This window comes from Pelecanus crispus, chromosome 7 (genome assembly GCF_030463565.1).
Source record: "Pelecanus crispus isolate bPelCri1 chromosome 7, bPelCri1.pri, whole genome shotgun sequence".
NCBI classification, from domain to species: domain Eukaryota; kingdom Metazoa; phylum Chordata; class Aves; order Pelecaniformes; family Pelecanidae; genus Pelecanus; species Pelecanus crispus.
In genome coordinates, this window is record NC_134649.1 from 34,089,762 (window position 1) to 34,113,400 (window position 23,639).

At 51.7% G+C, this 23,639-nt stretch overlaps 1 protein-coding gene across 1 annotated transcript; it reads right to left on the reverse strand.

Moving 5' to 3' along the window:
• Window positions 1-361: 361 nt before the first annotated feature.
• Window positions 362-7,170, reverse strand: DUSP7 (dual specificity phosphatase 7). Its single transcript, XM_075713918.1, has 3 exons — window positions 6,759-7,170; window positions 3,964-4,392; window positions 362-1,480 (listed from the first exon to the last, which is right to left on the reverse strand). The coding sequence occupies exons 1-3, from the start codon at window positions 7,168-7,170 to the stop codon at window positions 1,173-1,175; spliced, it is 1,149 nt and encodes a 382-aa protein (XP_075570033.1). The 3' UTR covers window positions 362-1,172.
• Between the last annotated feature and the right edge of the window lie 16,469 nt (window positions 7,171-23,639).

The following is a 23,639-nucleotide window of genomic DNA, read 5'->3' on the forward strand; positions in this document are numbered from 1 at the left end:
GTTACAACGCTCTCGTCATCATTTCCACACCTCTTCACTCCCCTCACACACTCTGTGCGTGACAATTCAGTCCCGTCCCGCTACACAATCCTCGCTCTGCTCCAGGCGCTCGCCGTGTTCCCCCCTCCACCCCGCACACGTGGGAAAGAATCGAGTGTGCACAAGAAACGCCAACATCACAACTACCTTCTGTACTCGGGAAGCTGAAATGGTTTCGGGCCAGCTGGATGACATTAAGTCAGTCAACAGGCAGCAGAGAACGAAGCTGGGCTCAGACATGCTTCTACCAGCTCTGGAGGCTACAAGAGTTTTACCTCTGGCAATAGCAAACAGTGTTTTTGGCAGGGGTGGCATTAAAAAAAAAAAAAAAGCTTGCGGCTTAGTCACCTTGGCTGAATCAGTGCAGAGTTTGTGATTGTGAGTGCAGGAGTGGTGAAGGGGTTGCGTTTAAGCCCAACTGGCCTTCACACATAACAAAGCTTCCTACCAGATGCTAACAACAACAGCAGCAGCATGTATCTCTCTGGAGTACCCAGTAATATGCCAGGACATACCAAGGCTTCACAAAGTGTGCAAAATGCATTTGGTCAATATAAACATTTGATTAAAAAAAATAATAAATGATCAAACAAGAAACAGAATAAAATACTGGTTTTGCAACCTCGTCTGTACAAACAGTCAGGAACTTACATATTTAAAAAGAGTTTGAACCCAAAGCTCGAGTAAGATCTACCTTTTCTTTTTTTAAAATCAAAAAAAGTAAACTTGGGTTTTAAAACAGTCTTGGCCCAACACCTTTTGTTCAAGGTTTCCAAGTGCATAAATCTCCTCACTTTCCACAGCAAGCTAACCCCCGGTAGCTCCTCACACGTGTGCGTGTTCTGACAGTCCCAATGCACCCAGGAAAGCGGTTATTGCCGGTAACAGCTGCGTTCAAAACGCTGTAACATCGTCCGTATTAAATAACCCCCTGTAAAAAGACTACCTCTTCAAACCACTTTGATCAGGATACTAATGAATGGCATTAGCCTTCTTAAAGCAGCGATCAGGCACCTCTGCCCAGAGAAGCTAGTCGTTTCAGAGCTGCCTGGCAAGACAGATATTTTTGTAAGAGTTGAAATGCTCAAGAGAAGCGATTCGATGCTCGAGTTCCCAACCAGGCAGCAATCCCTTCATGTGGATTCCAGAGTGTTCAGCTGAAACAGGTTGTGGTTGGTGGGGGTGGTGAAGTAGAGCTGTTCACTGGGCGAGCGGTTGTCACAAGGGCTGTTGAGTCCCAGAGTCCTCTCAAAGTCCAGGAGCTGGCCCATGAAGTTGAAGTTTGGGGAAATGTTGGATTTTTTCCTTTTCACAAAGTCATAGGCATCGTTCAGGGACAAGTTGAGTTTTTGCATCAAGTAGGCAACAGTGACTGTTACAGACCGGCTGATGCCAGCGAGGCAGTGAACAAGGATCCCACACTTCTTGGAACGGGCCTCATCTGAAACAAGACAAGGGGAAGGGGGAGTCTATTATTCTGCACCAAAAACGCACGGCTTTGGATCAGGGCCAGGTGGCAGCTGCAAGCTCCCAGGACCAGGACAACTGCCAGAACTGGATCCCTTGCTCCTAGTGACACCATCTCATGTTCCTTTGACACCCATATCTCTCCCCAAAGGACTCCCGAGATATTCCCACCACAAGGCGAAGCTGCACATCCCCGTTCTGCACAGCAAGGCTAAGCATCTCATGTGCTTGAGAAGTATTAATCAAGCCTGGCAACGCATCCCTTGCCTAAGGAGCATCGGTACCCTCTATTCCAACAGAGAAGTAGAGTAACCCACAAAAGGCAGGTGGAGCTGGAGACAACAGCTACAGGGAGATGCTGGTGGTCAGGCATAGCACATCCACCTCAACACCAACTAACTGGGGAAGGCTGCGCACTTGATGCGAGGCTACAGCCCGGCACCATGCAAGCTATTCTCTTTTGCTGTTCTTGTCCTCCTTCCACTAGAAAGTTATCTGAATGTAGTCAAAGCCAATTTAAGCGGAGTCTGAAGTGCAGGAACTTCCCTTATTGTGAAATTGTTCTTTAGGATCGACAGAAATGCACTTCACTACAAACAAACGCTTGTGTTGGAGGAGACTCTCAGGATGAATGGTAGCGGGGAGCAGGAATGCAGGCTGGACCAAAAAACGGCGAGAGAACAGCGACAAAATTTCCCCTCCCTTGCCACTGATTGAAAAGCACACACACACTCATTGTCTCTCGCACAGCCGGAACAGCGTGATCCCTTTATGAATTGACATCTTAGTGCTGAAAGAGGGACACGCTGCTGAGAGCGCTGAATGCACGCAAGTACCCAGCACTGCTTACTTCTGGGCAGCCCTATTTGAAGTCAGTCATTTGACTGAGAGCTTGGCGGGGAGGGAGAAGGTGGCAGGAGAAAGAGGATCCTCTGGCAAAGGCAGAGGTAAGAGATGCTCTGGCACCATGAGCGCAGAGAAGGGTAAAGATGCAGGCAGAACAAAATCCAGACCCAAGCCACAACAGGGTTTCTGCCCCAGCTTCCAACACCAGGCAAGAATTTCCAGTACAGTGGGCAATCGCCCCCCAGCATACTCAGCCCTCCCCCAGTCTCTCCCCATTCAACATTTTTCTGAGACATTTTTGCCTTTTATCTGACCTGCACTGCATTTCTTGATGTTTGGTTTTAGAGTGAGGTAATCCTCCATTTCCTGTCATTAACTGCCAAGCACAAGTGCGGTGTTCACAGAGACACCGTCTGACTACAGCAGACAGGTCCCAAGTGCCACATGCCAGCAGGGACCCTGTACCTCACCCCTGACGTTTAATACCACACTCCATGTGGGAAGCGCAGATGGGACATCAGACGGGTCCCTACTGCCACACCGAAGCAGCCACTTCTGACCACAATCGTGTTACTAGAGGACAGAAGCCGAGGGCAAAGGAGAGCGCATGGGAACCAGGGTTTCCAATGGCTGAAAAGCAGCCAAGGACCTACCACCTCTCTGCCCCATTTCAGGCCCTCCACAGCAAGGGAGCGCATGCAGCGGGGTCCAAAACGGTGGGCTAACAAAGAAGCATCGAAACAGGCTGCACAGATTTCAGTCTGAAGGTGAAAGTCCCCCTCACCAATGTTTTTAGCCAGATACGAAGCCATAAGGCTTTTAATAGTTAATGGTGGTAATGACTACCTGTGCCATTCACCCCCCACAAATCAGAACTTATTAGGCTAACAACCATCACCAGCAGACAGCGCAGGTCATGCTGAAAGTGTGCATCCCCATTCAGTTCAACAGACACTCCTCACAGAATAAGCAGCAGTCAACACTAGCCTGGGAGAAGAGATCCGCCCCCCTGTGCCCCTCCCCAGTTACACTCACTAACTCATTGTGTTGACGCTTACCTTAGGGGAAGTATCCATACAAGGAGTCAGTTATGCTAGGGTGACTTACAGCAGGATTGCAACTGGACTAGCAAATCCCCTTGGGAAAAGAACCGCCACCCCTTCCCCCAAAAAATTTTAACCACACTGGGGGCTAAGGAGTTGCTGGCACCAGTCATGTTAATGCAACTCCCATCAACACTCATTCCTCCGAGCAAAGCAGGCAAAGGAGCTCCCCACCACCTCAGTTCAGCTGTTTCACCCAAGTGCAAACCCCCATGCAAGGGCAAGAGACAGTGGGGCCGGGGCCGGCAGGGCTGGTCTTACCACTTTGCAGGTAACCCAGCTGAGGTGCTGTATGAGGGCTGAATTTTGGAAGGGGAGGCCTCCCTGAACCCAGCCAGCGTGACACGCACCGGAAGCGTCACCTCGGCAGCATGATGCTCAGCTGCTAAGCTAGCGCAGATGCTGTGCCCCAGAGAGGTGAGGCCAGAGACGAGCAACAGCCCTGGGAAGCGGCTTGCCACATTCCCAAGCAGTGAGTATGAAAAGAGATGTTCTGCCAACTACCTACCAATGAAAGCAATGGCCTCGGGAAAGAACTGCGAGAGGTTCTGGCTCCAGTGATCTGAGATGGGGATCTGCTTGTACTTGAACTCTCCATCGTGCTCAAACATGTTTGGCAGGTTGGGAGTCACATTCAGGATGTATTTAATGCCGTATTTGCCCAGGACGTCCAAGTTGGTCGAATCTTTGGCACAGCCCAGGTACAGGTAAGGTAGGATCTGAACTGGAAAGGCAGGCTGATTGTTAGGGATGGGGCTCCCGTCTGACTCCGTGGCACTGCTGGGTTCCCTGTCAGATTCGCCATCCGAGCAGTCGGAGCTTATCCGCAGCCCTCCCAGGCCAAGGACCGATGCCGGGGGAGAGTTGCTGGGCGAGGAGCTGTCAAGGTTCGTCTCGCAGTGCTCTGAATATTCAGTCTGAAACTTGTTAAAGCCACCTGGGAAGGGGGAAAGGAGAGAGGGAAGTGGAGAGGCAGAGAGAAAAAGATGGTTTATTCTTCAGAATGGGGAAATCCTTCTACCTGAACACATGTGCATGTTACTTAGCAAGTCTTTGCCAGCAAAATCTTGGTATACCTTCAACTTCACCCCAAGAACAGCATCTCCCTGTTCCCTCATCTTCCCTGGGCAGACTGTTACTGAACAAACAGGTCCCAGAAAACCAGAGTGTTTCTTAAGAAGTTCGATATTGCTTGTGATAAGTAAGGGCCAAATCACAATCACAAAGGAAACAAACATCCAAAAATAAAATCAATGGCAAGAGACAATCTTGTCTCATTTAGCTTCTCAGAAATACGGGTCTAGGGCAGTTTAGGCAAGAGCTATTATGGCACCTAGACAGAAAAGCACAAAAGTATCTGTGTCTGAAAAGATAAAGCAAGGACAACAGCCACATACCCAGCCCAGGCACTAAAACCCAATGAAATAATTCACCTTCAAGCAGGAAAAAAGCCACAAGTTTTGCCAAAGAGCGATCCTCACACCTATGTTATCACTACAAACACATTTTGCGACAGAGCAGTGTCACAGGCTCGTTCTTCACCCAAACCGCAGCAGGCTTGAGGAGGGATGGGACCCTTCATGTCTGCTCCGAAGTCATTTTCTCCAGCTCCTCAGCTCAACCACTTGGGAAGGAAGGCAGAGGCAGGGAAGCAAAAACCCCACCGATCTACCTCATTTCCAGGCAATATTAAACCTAAGCTCAGCCATCGGTATCTGACACTGACAAATGGTTTAATTAGAAAGGCCTCCTGGAAACTTTGTTAGTGGGTTCGGCGGTTGTGGCAGGGTCACTGAGCAGGACAGACAGCTCCTGCCACATCCATTCATGAAAAAGGCTCGTCCTCGTCCTCCTCCTCCCCCCGCCCCCCCCCGCGCCGCCAGACAGCGCCGAGGAGCCATTTTGGAATTTTAATTGGAAACATTTCCCACCGAGGCTCCCGGAAAAAGGCAGAGAAAGGGGCTCAGCTCCTCCCCTGCCCATCAGGGAAAGCTTAGGAGTAACTTCAAAGCTGCTCCTTCCTGCTAGGGATGAGGACAACGAGGAGAGAAGCGGGAAGACAAAGCAAAGGAGCAACGCAGCCCATCGGGAAACCCCGAACTGGGATGGGATGGGGGATTCACCCACCAGCACAGGCGGGGAGCGGAGGGACGGGAGGGAAAAGTGGGATCAACCCCTGTGCTTGGGGCCTGGCTGCCTCCCCCCCCCGCCATCACCTTTGAAGGAGGCGTGTGTGGGCAGCGCAGCCCCACAGGTTGGTCCCCAAATACCTTGCCTGTCCCCCTGCCACCCCAACCCCGTGCCAGGGGCTCCCTCGGCTCGCCAAAAAGGATCCATCAAGCAGCAGCAGTGTTTTTAAAGGGCTGCCAAGTGGTAACTTTCTTCACCACTCTTCCCCCCCCCCCCCCCCGCCTCCTCCGCTCTCCTGTTATTTCTGCCTCAAACCCGCCACCCAGCGACCGGACTGGGAGGATGGGAAGGGTCCCAGCAGCCCAGCTGTGGGCTCTGCTCAGCCCGCTGCGGAGGCCTGCTAGGATCTTTAAAAATGGCCAAAAAACACCCCCCCCCCCCCAAAAAAAAACCTACAACCCCAAACCACCCCAGCCCTCACGAAAGGGCGTGTGCGGGGTGCGGGGCTCGGCTCCCCCGCAGCAGGGCTCCCCGCTCCTCCATCGCCCTGCCCCGGAGGAGCAGCAGGGCTGCCCCCTCCCAGCCCCGCCGGCACTTCCAGAGAAAGGGGGAGAAAAACCCAAGCGCTCGCTTTTCGGAGATGGGGGGAGGGAAGAAAAAAAGGGGGGGGGGGGGCCTCTCCTGCCCCCGCCCCCCCCCCCAATCTGGCCATCCCTTCCCGCCCGGGCGGGGAGCCCCCGAAAGGCCCCCTCCGGGGAGCAGAACGAGGGGCGTCCCGGGGGGCGGCAGCGGTGCCCAGCCGGGGTCGGCTTGGGACAGGGCAGCGCTGGAGGGGACGCCCCAGCGGCGGGGCTGGGGGGCTCCCCCCGCCGCTGCCGGGGAGGCGACGCAGGAAGAAGCGGGGCGCTCCCGGCCGCTTCCAGCCTGCGACCATTTTGTGCGGGGGGTTCAAGCGGGATGCAGAGGTGGTGGTGGTGGTGAATATATATAAGAAAATAAAAATAAATCAGGCAGAGGGAGGTGGGGGGAGGAAGCAAAACAACCCAGCCACCTCCGGCCGGCCAGGGGATGGGCGCCCGGCGATGCAGGGGCCGGCCGGGGGCTGCGGGAGGGGGGACAGGCAAGGGCTGCGGGAGCCGGACGGGGCTGGAGGAAGGGCGGGGGGCACCTCACCTTTCAGGTAGTAGGCTTTGCAGCCGTCATCGCGCAGCTTCTGGAGCAGGAGCCCCAGGACGGAGGTGGCGGCGCCGCCGTCCTGCCAGTCGGCGGTGGCCTCGTCGTAGAGCAGCACGGTGTCGGCCTTGCAGCGCTTGACGAAGCGCTCCTTGTCCTCGTGGTTGGGGATGATGGAGCGGATGGGCAGGTTGCCCTTCTTGAGGCGGCGGAGCATGAGCCCGGGGATGGCCAGGTTGATGGCCGTCTCGATGTGCGAGCTCTCGAAGAGCTCGTGGGGGCGGCAGTCGAGCAGCAGCAGCGAGCGGCCGCCGCCCGACTCCAGCTCCTCCTGCAGCCACTCCGCGCTCTTGCACGGCATCGCCGCAGCCATGGGCGCCCGCGGGGAGCTCCCCCAGACCTGCGTTTTCATGGGGCTCGGCAGCGGCGGCCGCCAGCGCCCGGCCCACCGGCCACCCACGCGGCGGCCGGACGCGGCCCCGCTCCGCTGCTCCCCCCGGGCCCGGGTGGGCTTGCGCTGTGCCGGACGCGGCGCCGCTCCGCACGGCCGTGGGTGCGCGCTGCTCGCGGCCCGGAGCGCGGCGGCCCCCGCTCTGCCCTACGCGGTGCGCCCCATCCCGGCGGCCTCAATTAAAGCGGGGCTTCGCCGGCGGCTCGGCGTGTCATGCCTCGGGAGGCGGGGCGGGCAGCGGGGCCGGCCGAGCGGCGGCACAGCACGGCACGGCACGGCGCGGCGCGGCACGGCACGCCCCGCCCGGCGCGGCGCGGATGGGATCGGCGCGGCCCCGCGCACACGCACCGGGCGGCGCGGCCCCGCGCGGAGACCCCGCCCACCGCCGCGCGTCACCGCCTCCCGCCACGCCCCCAGCGCCAATGAGGCGCGGCGGGGGAAAGCGGGCGAGCCCTATATGGGCAGGGGCGGGGCCCGCGCGGCGCCGGCGGCGGAGCGCGGGAGGGCGCGCGGGGGGGCCGCCGACCCCGGCCCACGCTGCCGGGACCCTGCGCTGCTGCAGGGCAAAGCCGGCCCGCCTCGCCGGGCCTGAGGCCGCCCCCTTACCCGCCCCCCCCCCCCCGTCAGTTTTCGGCCACAAGTTTAAGAAAAAGTTATGGGAGCGAAGTGACACGGGCCACGGGCCAGCACGTGTGGGCGCCTGCGTAGGGCTTGAGTGGGTCATGCCCAGCCTTGCCTCGGTCTTCAACAGCAACGTGCAGTTCCAAAGGAAAATTGACTGAGACTCATTAAGCCTCAGGATTCCCTTTAGTTCTCAGAATGAGCCTCAAAATAGATGATTTTATTTGTGCATCCTAATTTATTTTTAGAGTATCTTCCCTATTGGCATCCACTACTAAAAATACAAACCTTTTGTGCTGCAATACTGAAATCTCAAGACAGGAATGTAACTGGAGGCATCCTTCTGGTTTCCTTCCATCTTTTATGTGCCTTTTCATGTGAATCAGTTCGCTGTTACCAGAAGTTTTCTGTGCCTTACATAAACTGTTCCTGTTACAAAATAGATTTAAACTTTCTCTTTTTAATGAGCAGGATGGCATTAAAAATGTGGTTTTGTGTGAGCTGCTTCTATTGCTGCCTATTTTCACCATGCAGGCAGTCAAAAACGTTGATGGGTTTGCTCAGAGAGGTTGTGCAGTCTCCATCCTTGTTGGTTTTCAAGATTCGACTCAGCACAGCCCCAAGTAACCTGGTCTGACCTCAAGGCAGACCCAGCTTTAAGCAGGAGGTTTGACTAGAGCCCTCCTGTGGTCCCTTCTCACCGGGGTTGTCCTACAAGCTCTCCAAATTCCCCTGGGCATCAGTGGGAGAGGGAACAGCTCCTTGTCCCCAGTCTGGGACAGACGAGCCGTTCCTTTTTTGCCCTAACTTCTCTTCTCTTTAGCCTCTTACTGTAAACTTTCTCAGCAAATACTGTTACAAAAGGAAAAGGCAGGGTCTGTCTCACCAGCAGATTCCCAGGCTCAGCAACCTGACTAGCTCTCGACAGGGTTTTTTCCCAGCTGGCTGCATTTCAAGACCTGGGCTGTATCTTGTGTAACAGGAAAGATATTGTTCTTTAAAACACCCCCCCACAGGCAAACAAACACACACGCGCACGCACACACACACAGACTCTTAGACTTAATATTGTTTAAAACTGTGCTGCTCAAGTGACATTGTGTCAAGACAAAAAATACAAATCAGATTGTATTTAAGGTCACTTTTTATCGAGTCAAGACCTGCTTTTTTCAAAGCCAAGATCTACTCCTGAAACCATAATGGAGCCACTGTCTCCCCAGTGGTCTCTTATATACCCTTGACACATAAAATATCCCAAGGAGGCTGTTTTCCTCTGTCTTTAGTACAAAAGCAGCACTCAGGTGTGCTGGGGTCCCTGTCTCCTTTTAGCCTAATTCGTAAGTCTGGATCCTAATGAAAAATACAGACACAACACAGCAACTGAGCACATGCTTAACTTTGAGCACGCTGAGCATCCCATCGCAAAATACTCCATGATTTCAGCAGGACCGTGCTCCGAACCATTCGTGGATTTCGTTGGCATCAGCAAAATAAATGGCTTGTTCTACATCACTTTTTTTTGTGACTCAAGTGTGCCTAAGAAAGCGGAACAGCAGAAGCCGTCCACTTCCCCTTGCCCAGTTTATTTTTACCACTGGTTGCTGTGGGAAGCTATTGTGATTCAGTGTTGCAGTAGGAAGTTACTAACGCTGCTCTTGCAGCAGAGGATGTTGAGGTTCTTATGCAAGCCACGGTGAAAATAGCTGACCTTTCAGTATGTTTATCAAAGCACCTTCAATTCATAAAGACAACAGCAGCAGGTTGTGCAAAGAACTTACATCTGGGTCTAAAGCCCTTGGTGTACCGAAAACAGTGCCCAGAAATCTTATGGGGACTCCTTGGCTCCTCTTCTGCAGTGAGATGGAGGCAGGTGTAACCACCGGCGTGCAGTGCTGTGAAACCAGAAGAGAAATGTTTCACCTCCATTTTGCGGTCGCATTAACAACCACATAAGTTTCGGGACAGGCTCTAGGCACATCACCTGCAGAAGCAAGACCAGATTTCACCCTGATGAGAGCAAAAGCAAAATAATGTCACCTAACACCGGTGTGGCATCCTCTGCCTGCCCAGCCAGGTGCTGAGGGATATTGGGAGGGGAGCAATAGAGATTCCCCTCACTTCTCCCATCTCCAGGCCCTCAGGAGTATGGTGCATCGTGGTGAATTCCCCGTGCAACCCGGCAGGCAGGCACAGGCAGGGCTGGCAGCTGCAGGCTGGGCAGCGCAGCGGGCAGCGGCTGGTGCCAGCCTGTCGGCATGCTGCCCTCTTGAGTCAGCCGCTCCAAAATGCACCACAGCCAAAAGCGAGACCGAGTTACCATCCTCCAGCACTAGGCTGCCTTTGCCAGGCCCTGCATGCTCCCCACAGCAGACAAGGCTGCCATCCAGGGGGATTTCTTCCGAGGAAGAAGAAATCTCTGCTCTGCAGAGAGCCATGGGTCTCCCCTTCAAATCCCCTCCCAAGGAGAAAGCATCTTGCACCCGCAAGGTTTCCCAAAACATGGCAGATCAGAAGCACATAGGCTGGGGCCAGGATGCTGTGCACCAGCACCTCCTCCAGCACAACGGGGCTGGCTGGGGCTCAGGGGTCTTGGTGGTGTTTGTCTCACCACGTACATGGCTTTGCTGACAGCTAGAAGATCAGCATGTGTCCAGAAATGAGCAGCTTTCGGCTCAACTCCAAAGAGTGCCAAGTGCTTGTGACAAGGACAGTACAAAGCGATAACTGCTCTACACGTGGACCACCATCATCTCCATGCCATACCACCACAACTGGCTTTGGGTTTCTAATACACAGGGCTGTGTGCATCCTTCTGGTTGTTGTCCTGCTGTGGAAACATTCTCTCCTCCATCAGCCTTTCTACTCGATGCCCAGCATGGTGGCCAGCAACTTCCCCATGTCCACAGCCATGTCTTGCTGGCTTGGCTTCAGATTGCTTTTGTACTCACCCATCTTGGTCTCCCGTGATGCTGATGTAGCCACCATCTTGGGTTCCTCGCCACCACCTCTCTTCTCCCAGGTTCTCCGACTGCTGAGCCTGCAGGCTGCGTTTTGATGTCTCTTTTCCACCTGGGTCTTTGTCTTGTGTTTTAGAAACAAAGACCATAACTGAGTCCTGGCAGAGCAGGAGGTAAATGCATCGCTAGCAGATGTCTACCGCAAACTCACTCCAGGTCCTGACTTAGCCCCTGCAGTGGATGTTGCCTCCAAGGACGTGACAGCTGCCACTTTGAGCCGAGGGAGCAGCCAAAATCTGAAAAAAAGGGAAGAAAGTGTCGCATCACAAGGGGACTCATGGCACTTACTGCAGCTTAGGTGAGGGCTAGGGTTCCCAAGGATTTGAAGAGCAAAGCAAAAATATTTGTGATCAGAAGCTGGTGAGAAGTTAAACCACATTTTCTTCTTAAAAATGAACGTCTGAAAAGCATGCCTTTTCATTCTTTTTTTTTCTTTTTAACATGCACTTTCTCAGCACCATTGCACCCCAAAAGGGTTTTCTTTCCAGTCTGAGCTGTCAAAGCAGCCCTTCCCCCAACAACTCTGGGCGGTAGCAGCTAAACCTTCCTAGGACTTACCTTCTCGTTGCTCAGTCAGCTGTTTGCAACATCTAATAACAAGTATCAGATATGATTCATGGCCCAGATGTCAATCCATAAAGCTATTATGCTCCTTCTAGCAGGAGTCTTCACCTGTCTCAGGTGCTCTGTGGTCAAATACCCATCAGTACCAAGAGAAGGTGCTCCTTCCTGGCGGCTTAACAACAGACTGGCAGCTCGGAGCAGTGTTTTATGAACGCTATTCCAGCTGGGAATTTTCTCAGATGACCTGGGCTCCCGGGGTGGCTTCTGGTTTGCTCTGTGACATTGAGCAAAATCACAATTTTTTATACTTCCCATCTGTAGAATGGGGCTGGTGCCTCCCCATCACCTTTGCAAGCATTTGGGTGCTAGGGAACAGGTAAGTGGGCTGGTAACATCCTCCTTGCACTGCTGAATTATTTCTCGGATTGAATCACTTTTTCTTTCTTAAAAAAAAAAAAAGGCTTTTTATTTAACTTTAACTTTCCTTCCTAATTACTTAATTGAGGTAGGAGTTATTTTGTCAGGGAAGGGCACTTGTTGATGGTTTACCCCATGTTTCATTAATGCATGTAAGAGGTTAACTCCTGGTAGAGAAATAGAAGCATGGTTTTAACAGTAAAAAAAAAAAAAAAAGGGCCCAAATTTGCTTCTACTCCTGCACTAATTTGCGACTATTTTTATCAACGTTAACACTGAGCCAGGGTAAAAATACTCCCTAGAAAGTTTAGAATTTACATTTGTCTTCATATATATTCAGCAGAAATCTAGCTCCCCAGCCTCCGCACTGCCTAATCTGGATTCATTAGCTTCACCCGCCCCCGAGAAAAATGTCAGATGACTTTGGCCTGGTGAAGCACTTCACCCACAAATGCTCAGCGGGAGGATCTAAGCGCAGTGCTCTCCTTTCTGCAGCAAGCAGTCCCCATGGAGCGCCAGCTCTGACACTGCAGGCATCTAACTCGGCAGTGGGAACAGATTCCCCTTCCTAACACAGCCCCACTTCAGGGCAAAGTCTGCAGTGGGCTCCACCCTGCGAGGATGCCAAGCCCTGGCAAGCATCTTCCCCCCTGTTGCCCCAGCAAAGGCAGTAGATGTAGGCTGGGGAAGAACCGCCACAAGGAGAAACCTTCATGGTCCATCTTGTGAAGCACGAGGCAGCCATGAGCATATGCAAGCTGCACAGCCAGGTCCTTGGCTGGTGCCATTTTTCCTCTATTAAATGGGCACAGCATCCTTAGCCTCTCCGGGAGGCATTTTTGCTGCAGAGCTTGGAGACTTTCATGTCAACAGGTCAATGAATTCTGGTCCAAAGACTACAAAATTGTTCTCTGGCTTGTTCCTGCAGAAGCAGCAAACCAGCCCCTCCTGTGCAAAAGCCAGAAGGCATGTACAGTGGCTGGGCAGCTCAGGGCAGTTGTCTCCTCTTTGCATCTGCGCAACCTGACCTGATGTAGGAGCCTTCTCCTCAAGCTAGTCCTCGCCTTTCAACTGTGCAGGTCTCCAGGTAGATCTAGAAGCTCTGGGGCAACCGCAGGGGAGCAAAGCTGTGTGCAGAGTTCTGCAGGCTTTGGGGAATGTGGCCATCTCCACAGCAAAAATCAAGGCTCCAAGAACCCCATTTTCTGTTTTCTGTGATCATCTCTTAGTGGTCACAGAAGCACAGCATGGCTGAGGCCTCTAAGGAGCGTCCAGTCCAATCCATTTCTCACAGCAGCATCTACTAAGGCAGTTACTGCATCCCAGTTGGGAATCTCAATATCTCCAAGGATGGAGACTCTGCAACCTCTCTGGGCAACCTGATGCAGCGTTTGACCACCCTGACAGTGAAAAAGTGTTTTCTTATGCTTAACTGTCATGTCCCATGCTCCAATTTGTTCCCATTGCCTCTCATCCTTTCACTGGGCACCCAAGGAAAGTCTATCTCCATCTTCAGGGTTTGAGGAAACCTCTGCATTTTTATGGAATAGGGTATGCTATTAGGACCACAAAGATGATCCGAGGGCTGAAGCACCTCTCCTATGAGGACAAGCTGAGAAAGTCGGGGTTGTTCAGCCTGGAGAAGAGAAGGCTGCGACGGGACCTTATTGCGGCCTTTCAGTACTTAAAAGGGGCCTACAGCAAGGATGGGGACAATCTTTTTAGCAAGGCCTGTTGTGACAGGACAAGGAATAATGGATTTAGACTAAAGAAGAATAGATTTAGACTAGACATAAGAAAAACATTTTTTACAATGAGGGTGGTCAAGCACTGGCACAGGTTGCCCAGAGAGGTAGTGGAGGCCCCATCCCTGGCAACATTCAAGGCCAGGTTGGACGGGGCTCTGAGCACCCTGATCTGGTCAAAGCTGTCCCTGCTCACTGCAGGGGGGTTGGGCTAGATGACCTCTAAAGGTGCCTTCCAACCCAAAGCATTCTATGATTCTGTGATTCTATGATTGTATGATTCTATGCTTCCACCTGGGTGAAAAAAAATCCAATCTGCAGAGCCAAAAACTAATTTATCTGGGAAATATTGGCCCAGCTCTTCTCACAGTACTTTGGCTGGGATAGCTGTTTAAATGAGAACTTCAGAGGTCCTCACACTTTCTATGAAAACCAGGAGAGAAAGGGGGCTTGTGTTTAAGCAGAGGCCAAGAATGCTCATGGGCTCCACCAGCAAGGGAAGGCAGCTCCAATCTAATTAAACTCGGAAAACATCATTGAGCAACAACTGCTTCCCTTCTTCCCTGCCACTGCTTCCTGGGCTCCAGGCTCCTTCCAGAGGAAGAACTGGAGAATATTTAAGATTATTTACCCTTTTAGCAATGGATTTTAAATGAGCAGGTATGGAAGCAGCATGCCACCACCTTTACGAAATCCTTCCTTGCGGAAGAGGGGGCAGCTCCGATGCTCCCTTTGGCATTAGACTCTCCAGAGTGTGTCACTGCAATGATGGAGCAGGACAGGATATTTATGGGACTTAAAAAGCCACTAACATCTACTCAAGCCTGTCTCACGCATATATCAGACACAAAATGCACAGTGTGTAGTTGAATATATACCTACATACCCCATTTCTAATCATTCCTCCTTTTGTATGCCCCAAAAAGCTCTTCCTCCATAGAAAACAGGCAGGCAAGAGAGGAACAGCCCAAGAGAGCGAGTGCAGGACCTGTTGGTGCTATCTGAGTGCCTTCTGTCTGATCCACTCGCATCTCCATTGCCTCCCCGGCTCTGCAAGTTTCAGCATCCTCGGCCGCCCGCCCTGCACACACGTCAGTTCCTCGGCAGCTTCTCCCAGGCGGCTGGGCTGTTTTCAAGAAGCAATTTCCTGCAGAAAAGTATTTCTTTTTCAAGGAGGCTAAGTGGCAAGCTTCCTGGTGCAGGCTTTTCACAGGAAACAATTGCAAAAGCAGCTTCACCACCCACCAGGAAGGGCTGTAAATGAGCAGGACAGGCGGATGCTGCACCCAGCTCTGCATCCCTAACCCAGCTCCCCCCCCATACATGCTCGGGGGGTGAGTTTTGTGCCCCTTTCCCACCTCTCCCAAGCTGCTGCTGGGATGCTGGCTTGGGGCAGGGGAAGCAGACAGATGGGGAAAACCTGAGATGGGTGCAGGCAGTGCAGAGCCTCCCAGGGAAGGTGCTGTGTGGCCCCTCCAGCTCCCAGCCTGTGCCCCTGGTCGGAGAAGGTGAGAGAAGCTGAGAGAAGACACGATGACTTTGACAGGTCTTGGCTCACCAGCCTTCATGCTCTCCCTCCTCACTACATTGCTGGGTCTGATTTCAAGCAAGGGCACCAAACACCAGGACAGGCTTCTCTCCCCACCCTGAGCTGGGCAGTCACTGCTCCTCAGCGAGGAGCCTCCTGCGAGGCACCTGGGTTTCTGAGTGCTCCTCTGAAATGCAAACACTGCCAGGACTTCTGCCCACTGCTGAAAGGCTGAGGCAGCCCAGCTCAGCTCTGCTGTGGTGGATCCAAGGCAGTCCCAGTGGCTTCGGCAACGCTATCTGGGATTTACACTGTGACAAGATCAGAGGCAGACTCAGCAACGTGGCGGTGCTCCACATCCCTGCCTATCAACGAAACCCCAAGCTGCACCAATTAAGCCCTTAGTCAATGCAGAGATACTGGGGAAGGAGGTTGCACCATGCTGCTGCTTCCCACTGTGCGTGGCTTTAAAGTCAATTATTGTTCATATCCTCTTATTCCAATGAATGGGGCAGGTCTCCCAGCCAGTGTGTGTCCCCCCACAACTCGGCTTTTCATTCACATAGTTGTTCTGGTTTGGATGCATTTGGTGGCTACTAACAGACGAGCAATCCAGGCTCCTGCCCCGCTTTGAGGTCTCACTACCTGTGCTGTGGCAACACTGCTTTTTCATTGAGAAGTTTTGCCAGCCATCCATGAAAAGCTCTGTTTCCGGAGCTTTTTTTCTTGCACCAAGTCCTCTGGTTTTGCAACCCCTCATTGCAATTAAAATAAAACTGAACAAAACCCAAGAAGCCATTTCCGTGAAGCATTTCATGAGCAAGAGGCTGGTTCCCCTTTCAGAGCATCAGAAAATTACTTCTGTTTTCCTCCCAGTGTTAGTAATATTCAGCTGAACCCCGCTTTTTTTCCCAAAAAAGTTTAGTTTCCAGGAAACAAAAATTTATTTTGAACACAAAGCATCTATTGGGACAATCTTTTTCACTTGTTTTTGGGTTTGGTTTTTTTTTTTATCTAATGTATTTAACAAAATTCCAATTTTCTGTGAACTTGTTCAGCAATCCCTGCCAGTCACTGGTCCAGCCTGTTTGACACTCTTGGGTACACTCACAGCTTTCGGATACACATATATGACCTGCAAGAACATGACCCAGCACAGAGGGAACTGGTCCAGGTCTCAGGGAAGAGACTGGTTCCTTCCCAGCTCACCACTGGCCTAATTGTGTGATGGTGGGCAGGTACCTCCTCCCCGTCTGTGTCCTGCTTCCTGATCCTTGAAATGGGGTTAAAGCCCCTTCATGCAGCACTTTGTTTGGCCTAAGAGTTGGCAAGAAATACCTGAAACGCCCACAAGGTGCAAGTCCAGTTTCCACCAGTGGCAGCAGTGCTTGGTGACAAAGGAGGAATCAAAACCTTTGTCCTCCTTCTCCCTTGGCCTGCTGGCAACGCTCTTCCCAAGGCAGCCCATGATGTTATTGGCTGTGAGAGTGCATTGCCGGTTCATGGTCAACCTGTTGTCCACCAGGACCTCCCCAGGTTTTTACCTGCAAAGTTACTTTCCAGCTGATTGGCCCCCGGTGTGTACTGGTTGCATGGGGTTATTCCTCCCCAGGGACAGGAGTTCATACTTCCCTTTGTTGGACTTCATGAAGCTCCTCTCTTCCCATTGAGGTCCCTCTGAATGGTAGCATCACCCTCTGATGGATCAGATGCTCCTCCCAGTTTTGTATCTTCTAAAAGCTGGTGCACTCGGTCCCATCATCCAGGTTGTTAATAAAGAAGTTAAACAATATTGGACCCAGTGCCGACCCTTGGGGCACACCACCAGCCTCCAGCTGGACTTTGAGCTGCTAACCACAACCCTCTGGGCACGGCCATTCAGCCTGGTTTTAGTTCATCTCACTGTGCACCAGAAAGGACATGCCAGTATGGTCTGGAGAAGGAGACCTGCCCTCTGAGTGCTGTGGGCCTGTCTCGCTGTGCCTACCTAGCTGCTGAGCCAAGGCAAAGATGTCGTGGCTGCAGCTCCTGCTCCTTCTGTGCCCAGCTTTGCAACTAGTCCTGTGGTTCCTTGCTGTGCTGTAGGTCAGGGAGGAAGATGCCACAATTTTCCCAGATATCCTCCAAGCCCCTTGGTGAGGCATTGAGGAATTTATCTATTTCACAACAGCCAAGCCCTGGAAGCTTGCTGGACACTCAGCCCAGTCTATAGCTCCAGCAAACACAGTGGGCAAGGTGCTGGATGGTATTGGTGTGAGGAAGCAATGCACAACCAGTCATCATGGAAGGCACTTGCTAGATCCCACCTGAGACACCATGCACATTGCCATGCCTGCTGACAGCATCATCTCTGAAGGGTTCTCGAGGGTCTGGAGCTTGCTCGAGCGTGCCTTGGAGGGGCCAGCTTTGGTGGCCAAAGGGGACTTGGGGGAAACCTTCCCAGCTGTAATAGCAGCTCAGCCTGCTCAGGCAGCTGCTATAGCTGGAATGGCCCCGGGACACGTGCAAAGCCCAGGGAGTAGGGAGAGCTCACATCATTTAATAGCTCAAGTGGTGGAGCAGGGAGAAAGGATGGGATTTGAGACATATGCTTCTCCACATCTGACTGCTGACCACCACAGGGGGGACACATGGCCTGGGGACACACAGGGCACAAGGAAAAGGGGATCCTGCAAGCAGCTTGTGCCTTTTCAGCACACACGTGCATTGTGCCTGTGTGTCACCGTTTCTTCACTCACGATTTGAAAAGTGAGGAAGCAGTGATCAGAGAAAGAGGTGACCAGGCAACTTTTAAGCAAACACATCCTGGGGAATGAGTCACCAGCTTTGCGTAAGAAGCCAGACTCATCTCTGGAGGAAGAGGGGCAGGCAGAGCCTCAGGCAAGATGAATGCTCCAGGGAGATGCCTGCAGCATGATTAAAAGGCAACTTGGACCTTGCTTTAGGAGACCCATCTTGGATGGCAGCTGGAGGTGTGACATCAAAGCTGAGCAGGCTCTGGGTGCGCCTACGCAGCTCAGCACACAGTGAGCCAGTCCCAGCCCTGCAAAACAGCTGGCCACAAGGACACAGTGGTGGGAGCACAGTTCATTGGGGTAGGCTACTCCCAGGAGCTGGAGAAATCACAGCATCCACCTAACCCACGCGTCTCTCAGGAAAGCTAGGGAAAGCTTCGGTCCGAGGGGTGGCATTTCTCACAAGGAATGTTATTTCCTTGAAAACCATGGGTATTCATGTCAAATAAGAGCTATTAGCAAAGTGGCATCAGATGCATTGAGCCAGTTGAGTCAGAAGGTAATTTCCAACAGCACATAAGGTAATCTCCAAGGACCAGGAGTGTTTCATCACCACTGATGTTTTACTGGTGACATCTTCAGCTGTTTTTCTTTTAAGAATCAGCCTTTTGTTTACTATTTTAGCTTATTTGCCCAAGGAAAGCCTTTCATTTACTCTCCAACATTACCTGTAGCTTTTCATTTGAGTGGGTGAAGAAGGAGGTGGAAGAGGAACAGCTCTCAGCAGCATGGCCAGTGTGCCAGAAATGATACCCTTTTTTTAAGCTATTCATAAAGATAACGAGAGATGAAAAGGTTGTGTCAGGAGAGGGATCTTCTCTAGTTGGAAAACATGAAATACGAGAGCACTGCTGTCTTTTCTGCTGGGTCCCTGGCATTTCTGATGCTCTCTCTCTGCCAGGGTTTGACCTATGGGGCAGATGCCCCAGAAGGGCAGCCAAAGCGGACAGATGGATGGGAGAGGAGCCCACCGAGGGACTCACACCCATCCTAGAGGGGCTGCAAGGCCTTAAAGAGAGAAGAAGATCTGGCTGGAAAAAAAAAATCTCAGAGCCCAGACTTGTTGGGTGAAAGGTGTTGGAAATGCAAATTATTAATTTAAAGAACTGGGACAGGAACCAGGGGTGCCAGGCTGAGCTGTTATCTGCTGCATCAGCTGCGAGTCTGGCTCAGTATTTCAAAATAAAATTAGACTTGCAGTATATGTCTTTAAATATTTAAATTACTTTCAGTAATTCATATGGTGACATTTAAACAAAGTACGCCAAGCAAACGGCTCCCAGTGCTAAAAGGAAATGTTTGCAGGTAATAATATTTAATTTAAGAGGGAACAGCTGATATCAAGGCAGAATCTTAATGCTGAATTCAACCTACATTCCTCTCTGAACCAAGAAATGAAGAATAAATCCCTGGACCTGAAAATGGTTAAACATGTAGAGTGATGTGATTAAAGCACTGGTCCCAGGCACCCCAACAGAGCTGTGAATTACGTTCATGCCAAAATATTTGCAGGATTAGGGCCTCTGTGCAACATTGCTTCATGGGCTCCCAAAGATGGAGATGGGCAGGTCCACATCGGGAGCTGAGGACCGCCAGTCTTAGTGACACAAACCCCTCCTGCCCCTCTCTGTGGCACCTTCCCTGCTCCCCTGCCCACCCACATCCTTCTTGGCCCCTTTCCTTTGAGTCTGTTTTAGTAACTAAAGGCAAAATCCAGCCTGGGTACAAACAAGCAAAACTCAATGAAGTCAACTTACACACAGGCTGCACTTTGCTGTTGGTGCTCCCAGCCAATTTGGAGAGCTTAGCCAGGTCTGTTACATCAGTCACAGTGGATTTCATAACATTAGACATTTCAGTGAGGGTGACTCATTCTCTCTTGAAGTGTATTGTATGTATGAGCAAAGATGATTAACTTTTGCTGAATGGTATGATTTCTGGGATGGGAACTGCTATTAATTAGGAGCAGATCTCAGATGTTCACAAACCCTGTTTTCATGGCCTACTTTGTATATTTTTCTCCATTCTACTTGTTTTTCTAGCTCAGGATAAATATTAAAGTGTGCTTCCCTGCTATCTGTCGCTAAAGCAGCCAGATGTCCAGCGAAGGCATCTGACTTTCACGGCCAGGCATGGCCCAGGGCTGTCAGTTCCTGTGGCCAAGCTTCAGCTACTTGCCCCAAAAATCTGTTTTCACATTAAAAGCAAACAAAACAAAATAAAAGGGAACTTCCAGCCATTGCATGTGTGGTAGATAAAGTAGCAAGGGAAGTAAAATAATCTTATGGCTCGGAATGTAAAATACAAAGAATTACCCTTCCACATTCTCCCCCAAATTTTCTTTATCAAAAGAAACTCAGTCGGGCACTTGTGCTAATCTTCTGCTTCTGACTGTCAAGGGTTAAGCTTCTGGGGTTATCAACATCAGGGACCCTTGGGATAAAAAGTGTCCCAGATTTGGGGAGAGATACCCTTTCCACTGTACTGGATGCTCAGCGGCTTCAAATGCAGCCACAGTGCCTGACACCACGGTCCTTCACAAAGCACTGTTCTGCCCAAAGAGCCTGAAGGCATTAAGACCAGCCTGTTTGCGAAAATCAAGGAGGCAGGCATGGGATGGGGTCATCCTTCCCCACCGCTGCTGTGGACATGAGCAGTGCCCAGGGGATGCTGCAGAGCAGCCAGGGCTGAAGCTGGGGACCCAGCAGGCCAGCATGAGCCAGGTTGTTCAGTGGCATCTTGTCACCACCTTGTGACTCCCAGTATCCCCATTTTGATGACAAGGTCCCCTCCCAGCTCCAGCCTGTGAGCTCCCTCTCGCCCCATCCCATGGCACCAGCAGTGATCGACACACCATCCCACAAAGCCAAACACTCCACCCTGCTCTGGCTCCACTGATGCTGTGGGCAGCAAAACAGTCTTGGGAATAGACAAACTGGCCAAACTCTCTGCCTGGCCAGCGAGGAGCTGGAGGCAGGTTTCTTGTCCTTGGTTCCTGGCAAGACACTGCTGTGCAAGTCAACTGGGACTTTAGAGAGAGGAAGGAGGGGCCACGGCTCAGCCTGCTACTACGCCAGCAAGGATGAAGTTCATCTGCTTTTCCCAGCACCCCCATCACCATGCACACACCCCCCGGCACTTACAGTCGCTATTCAAATGTCAGGCAGGGACTGTGTGCAGCCGTTATGCAAAGGTCACCAGGTCCACACTTTTCCCTTTCATCAGCTGAGGCTGCACACAGCTCCTGGGCATGGGCTGGAGGTCTGGTCCTGCTCTGCGGCAGGCAGCGATGATGAGTGCAGGCAAAGCCCAAGAGAAGCAAACTTTGCCCATCTTTTTAACTAATTGAGACCAGAATTGCTGAATTTTTGGGTCAAAACTGACATAGGAGGGCTTGGCATTTCAGTGCAAATGGTGGAGGAAGCAGTAAAACCGCCTGTGCGGCTGGCCAGCCCTAACCTGGGGTGTTTTGGAAACCTCCGGGTACCAACTTGCTTGCTCTCCTCCAGTCCTCCTGCCTCCCACCAGGCAGCGGGCAGAGGCAGCCCCTCTTCCCTGGCAGCTCGGGGTGACTCGCTCTGGCTTGGGCACTGCAACCAGACTGATGGCAGCAGACCTGGAAGCACCTGCTGCCCAAGCTTCCCTGTAACCACCACAGCTCCCAGGCTTGCCCTCAAGAAGCTGAGAGGTGTGGGAGCATTAAAGGACTTCTCCTTTCAGACTCAACAGTGAGGAATGTGCATTTGAAAGAGAGATAGGGCTAGTTTCTCTCAATCTCCCAGGAGGACATCACTTCTGCACACCAATCCACCCATGAATATCTTTGAGATAAAGTAGCATCTAGGGGTAGGAAAACCCCACAATTTGCCTAAAATGGGGCCGTTTGCACTACTGGCAGATGGAAAGGCTCCTGTACGATTCAGGCACAAGTCTGGGACATGTGAGCCACTGCCCAAACTCCAGGCATGCGGCAAAGGCTGAGCCACACAGCCCCAAGGGTTTCCTTGGAGACTGACGCAGAAGGGGCTGCTCCTCCAGAGGCTTTCTCCCTGCCTTACCAGGCAAAGAAACACCCTAAATCCCATCCCCTACCAAGAGAGCCGTCAATGCTCCACTGTGCCGCTGGAGGAAGGGGCAGTGCTGGGAGTCTGGCTGGCAGTTTTCCTCCCTTTGGAGCAGTTTTCCTGCTGTGTGGCTCACTCGCACTTCTAAAAATGTACACCAGAGCAACTGTCTCTAAGGCAATTTCCATAACAATGGGCACAGAAGAACAATCCATGCTGCTGGTGCGCCTTGCTCAGTCACATGCACAACGCCGAACGGGCACGCTGCAAGTTCAGCAGTGAGATGCCCATTTGCTCCCAATAACCGCTAGAAAACTCCCCAGGGGACCTGCTGTCCATTGCCCAGCCAAGGGGCATGGGCAGGGCTCCCTCCTGCCTTGCCCCGGGGAGGCAGATGGGCCCCAGGTCATTGCCAGACTGCTGGAGCCTGTAGGCATAAAAACACCCAATGACAAAGGTACAAAACCACAGAAAGCACTTCTACACTTTCCCCACCAAAGTGACTTACTGGTTCCCCACCACTGCCCAGTAAACATGCACCCGTGCAGGCAGACAGCAGAGGGGAAGGACCAGCTATGGAGGCAAGGTGCTTCAGTGGCAGTGCTCGTAACATCAGCCAAAAACTTGTGCTTCATCCAAGGCCTTGGTCCTTGAAAGGCCATGAGTTACGCAAAGCCTCAATTGTTGCTATTTTATCTCACAGTTCTGGGTGCTCAGCCCTAGCCAAACTCACCCAGGCTTGCTTCTTCCCCGCATCTTTTCCGGATGACCCATTAAAGTCAACACCCAGCTACTGCCTCTGGTTTGAATCACTCGCATCCTGCCATTACAGCTTTGTTTAAATCCATGCAGAGCTCAACCTGTTGTCAGACATACACTAATTTGTGTGTTTCTAATTATTTGTTTCCATCTTAAAACCTGTTTTTCAGCAGATTGCAGCTTTATTTTAATACATGCTTGGCTAGAGCTTGATATACTGGTTGCCAGTAACCTAGACACAAATGGGCTTGCATTGCTTAGGGGGAGCAGGGAGAGAAAAGAGGCTGAGTTAAACTGAATTAAAAGCCTGTTCGTAAAAATGAATTAGGCAAAACCATGAAACAAGCAGCAGTTTTGCATCACAGAAGATCCTGCTTTTATATTCCTCTGTTTCTGCTCCTTGAAATAAGATGAATCTCAACACTCGTAAAAGGTCATTTGAAACATCTCCTTACACAAACACTTTGACCACCTCCATTTTATGTAATTAAAGCTCTTAAACTTCTGTTTAATCCTTTTTTTTCACTCACACATTTGGCATTAAGAACTAGCTCAGCAGTGGATGACCAAACCAGAATCATTTTTCACCTGTTTTCTCAGGATGTGAATGCAGAAAGTCAGGCACCATCCTCAGCCTCTTCATTCAAGCAATGCTCTACCAACAGCCTTTTACTCTTCCAGTAGCAAGCTGGGCACTTTGTTTCTCAGTCATTTCCACACAAGTCTTTAAAGGGCAGATGAAGTAGCCAAAAGCAAACTGGGGTGCTACTCCAAGGCAGCTGGCATCGCTGCAACACACCGGACAGCTGCAACACCTGGACTGCTCTAGGACCTGTATTTGTTTCATTCTTTCTCTGTAGCTCTTTCCCCTGTGCTGAGGATTTTGGGGTCTCTGATCTAAAATGTGAATCAGAAGACTG

Excerpts from the sequence above, each read along its gene's own strand:
- DUSP7 (XM_075713918.1), bottom strand. The coding sequence starts at position 7,170 with ATGAAAACGCAGGTCTGGGGGAGCTCCCCGCGGGCGCCCATGGCTGCG. Across the intron at positions 4,393-6,758 it reads CAAAGCCTACTACCTGAAAG|GTGGCTTTAACAAGTTTCAG; the intron begins GTGAGGTGCCCC and ends CCCCCTTCCCAG. Across the intron at positions 1,481-3,963 it reads CGAGGCCATTGCTTTCATTG|ATGAGGCCCGTTCCAAGAAG; the intron begins GTAGGTAGTTGG and ends GTCTTGTTTCAG.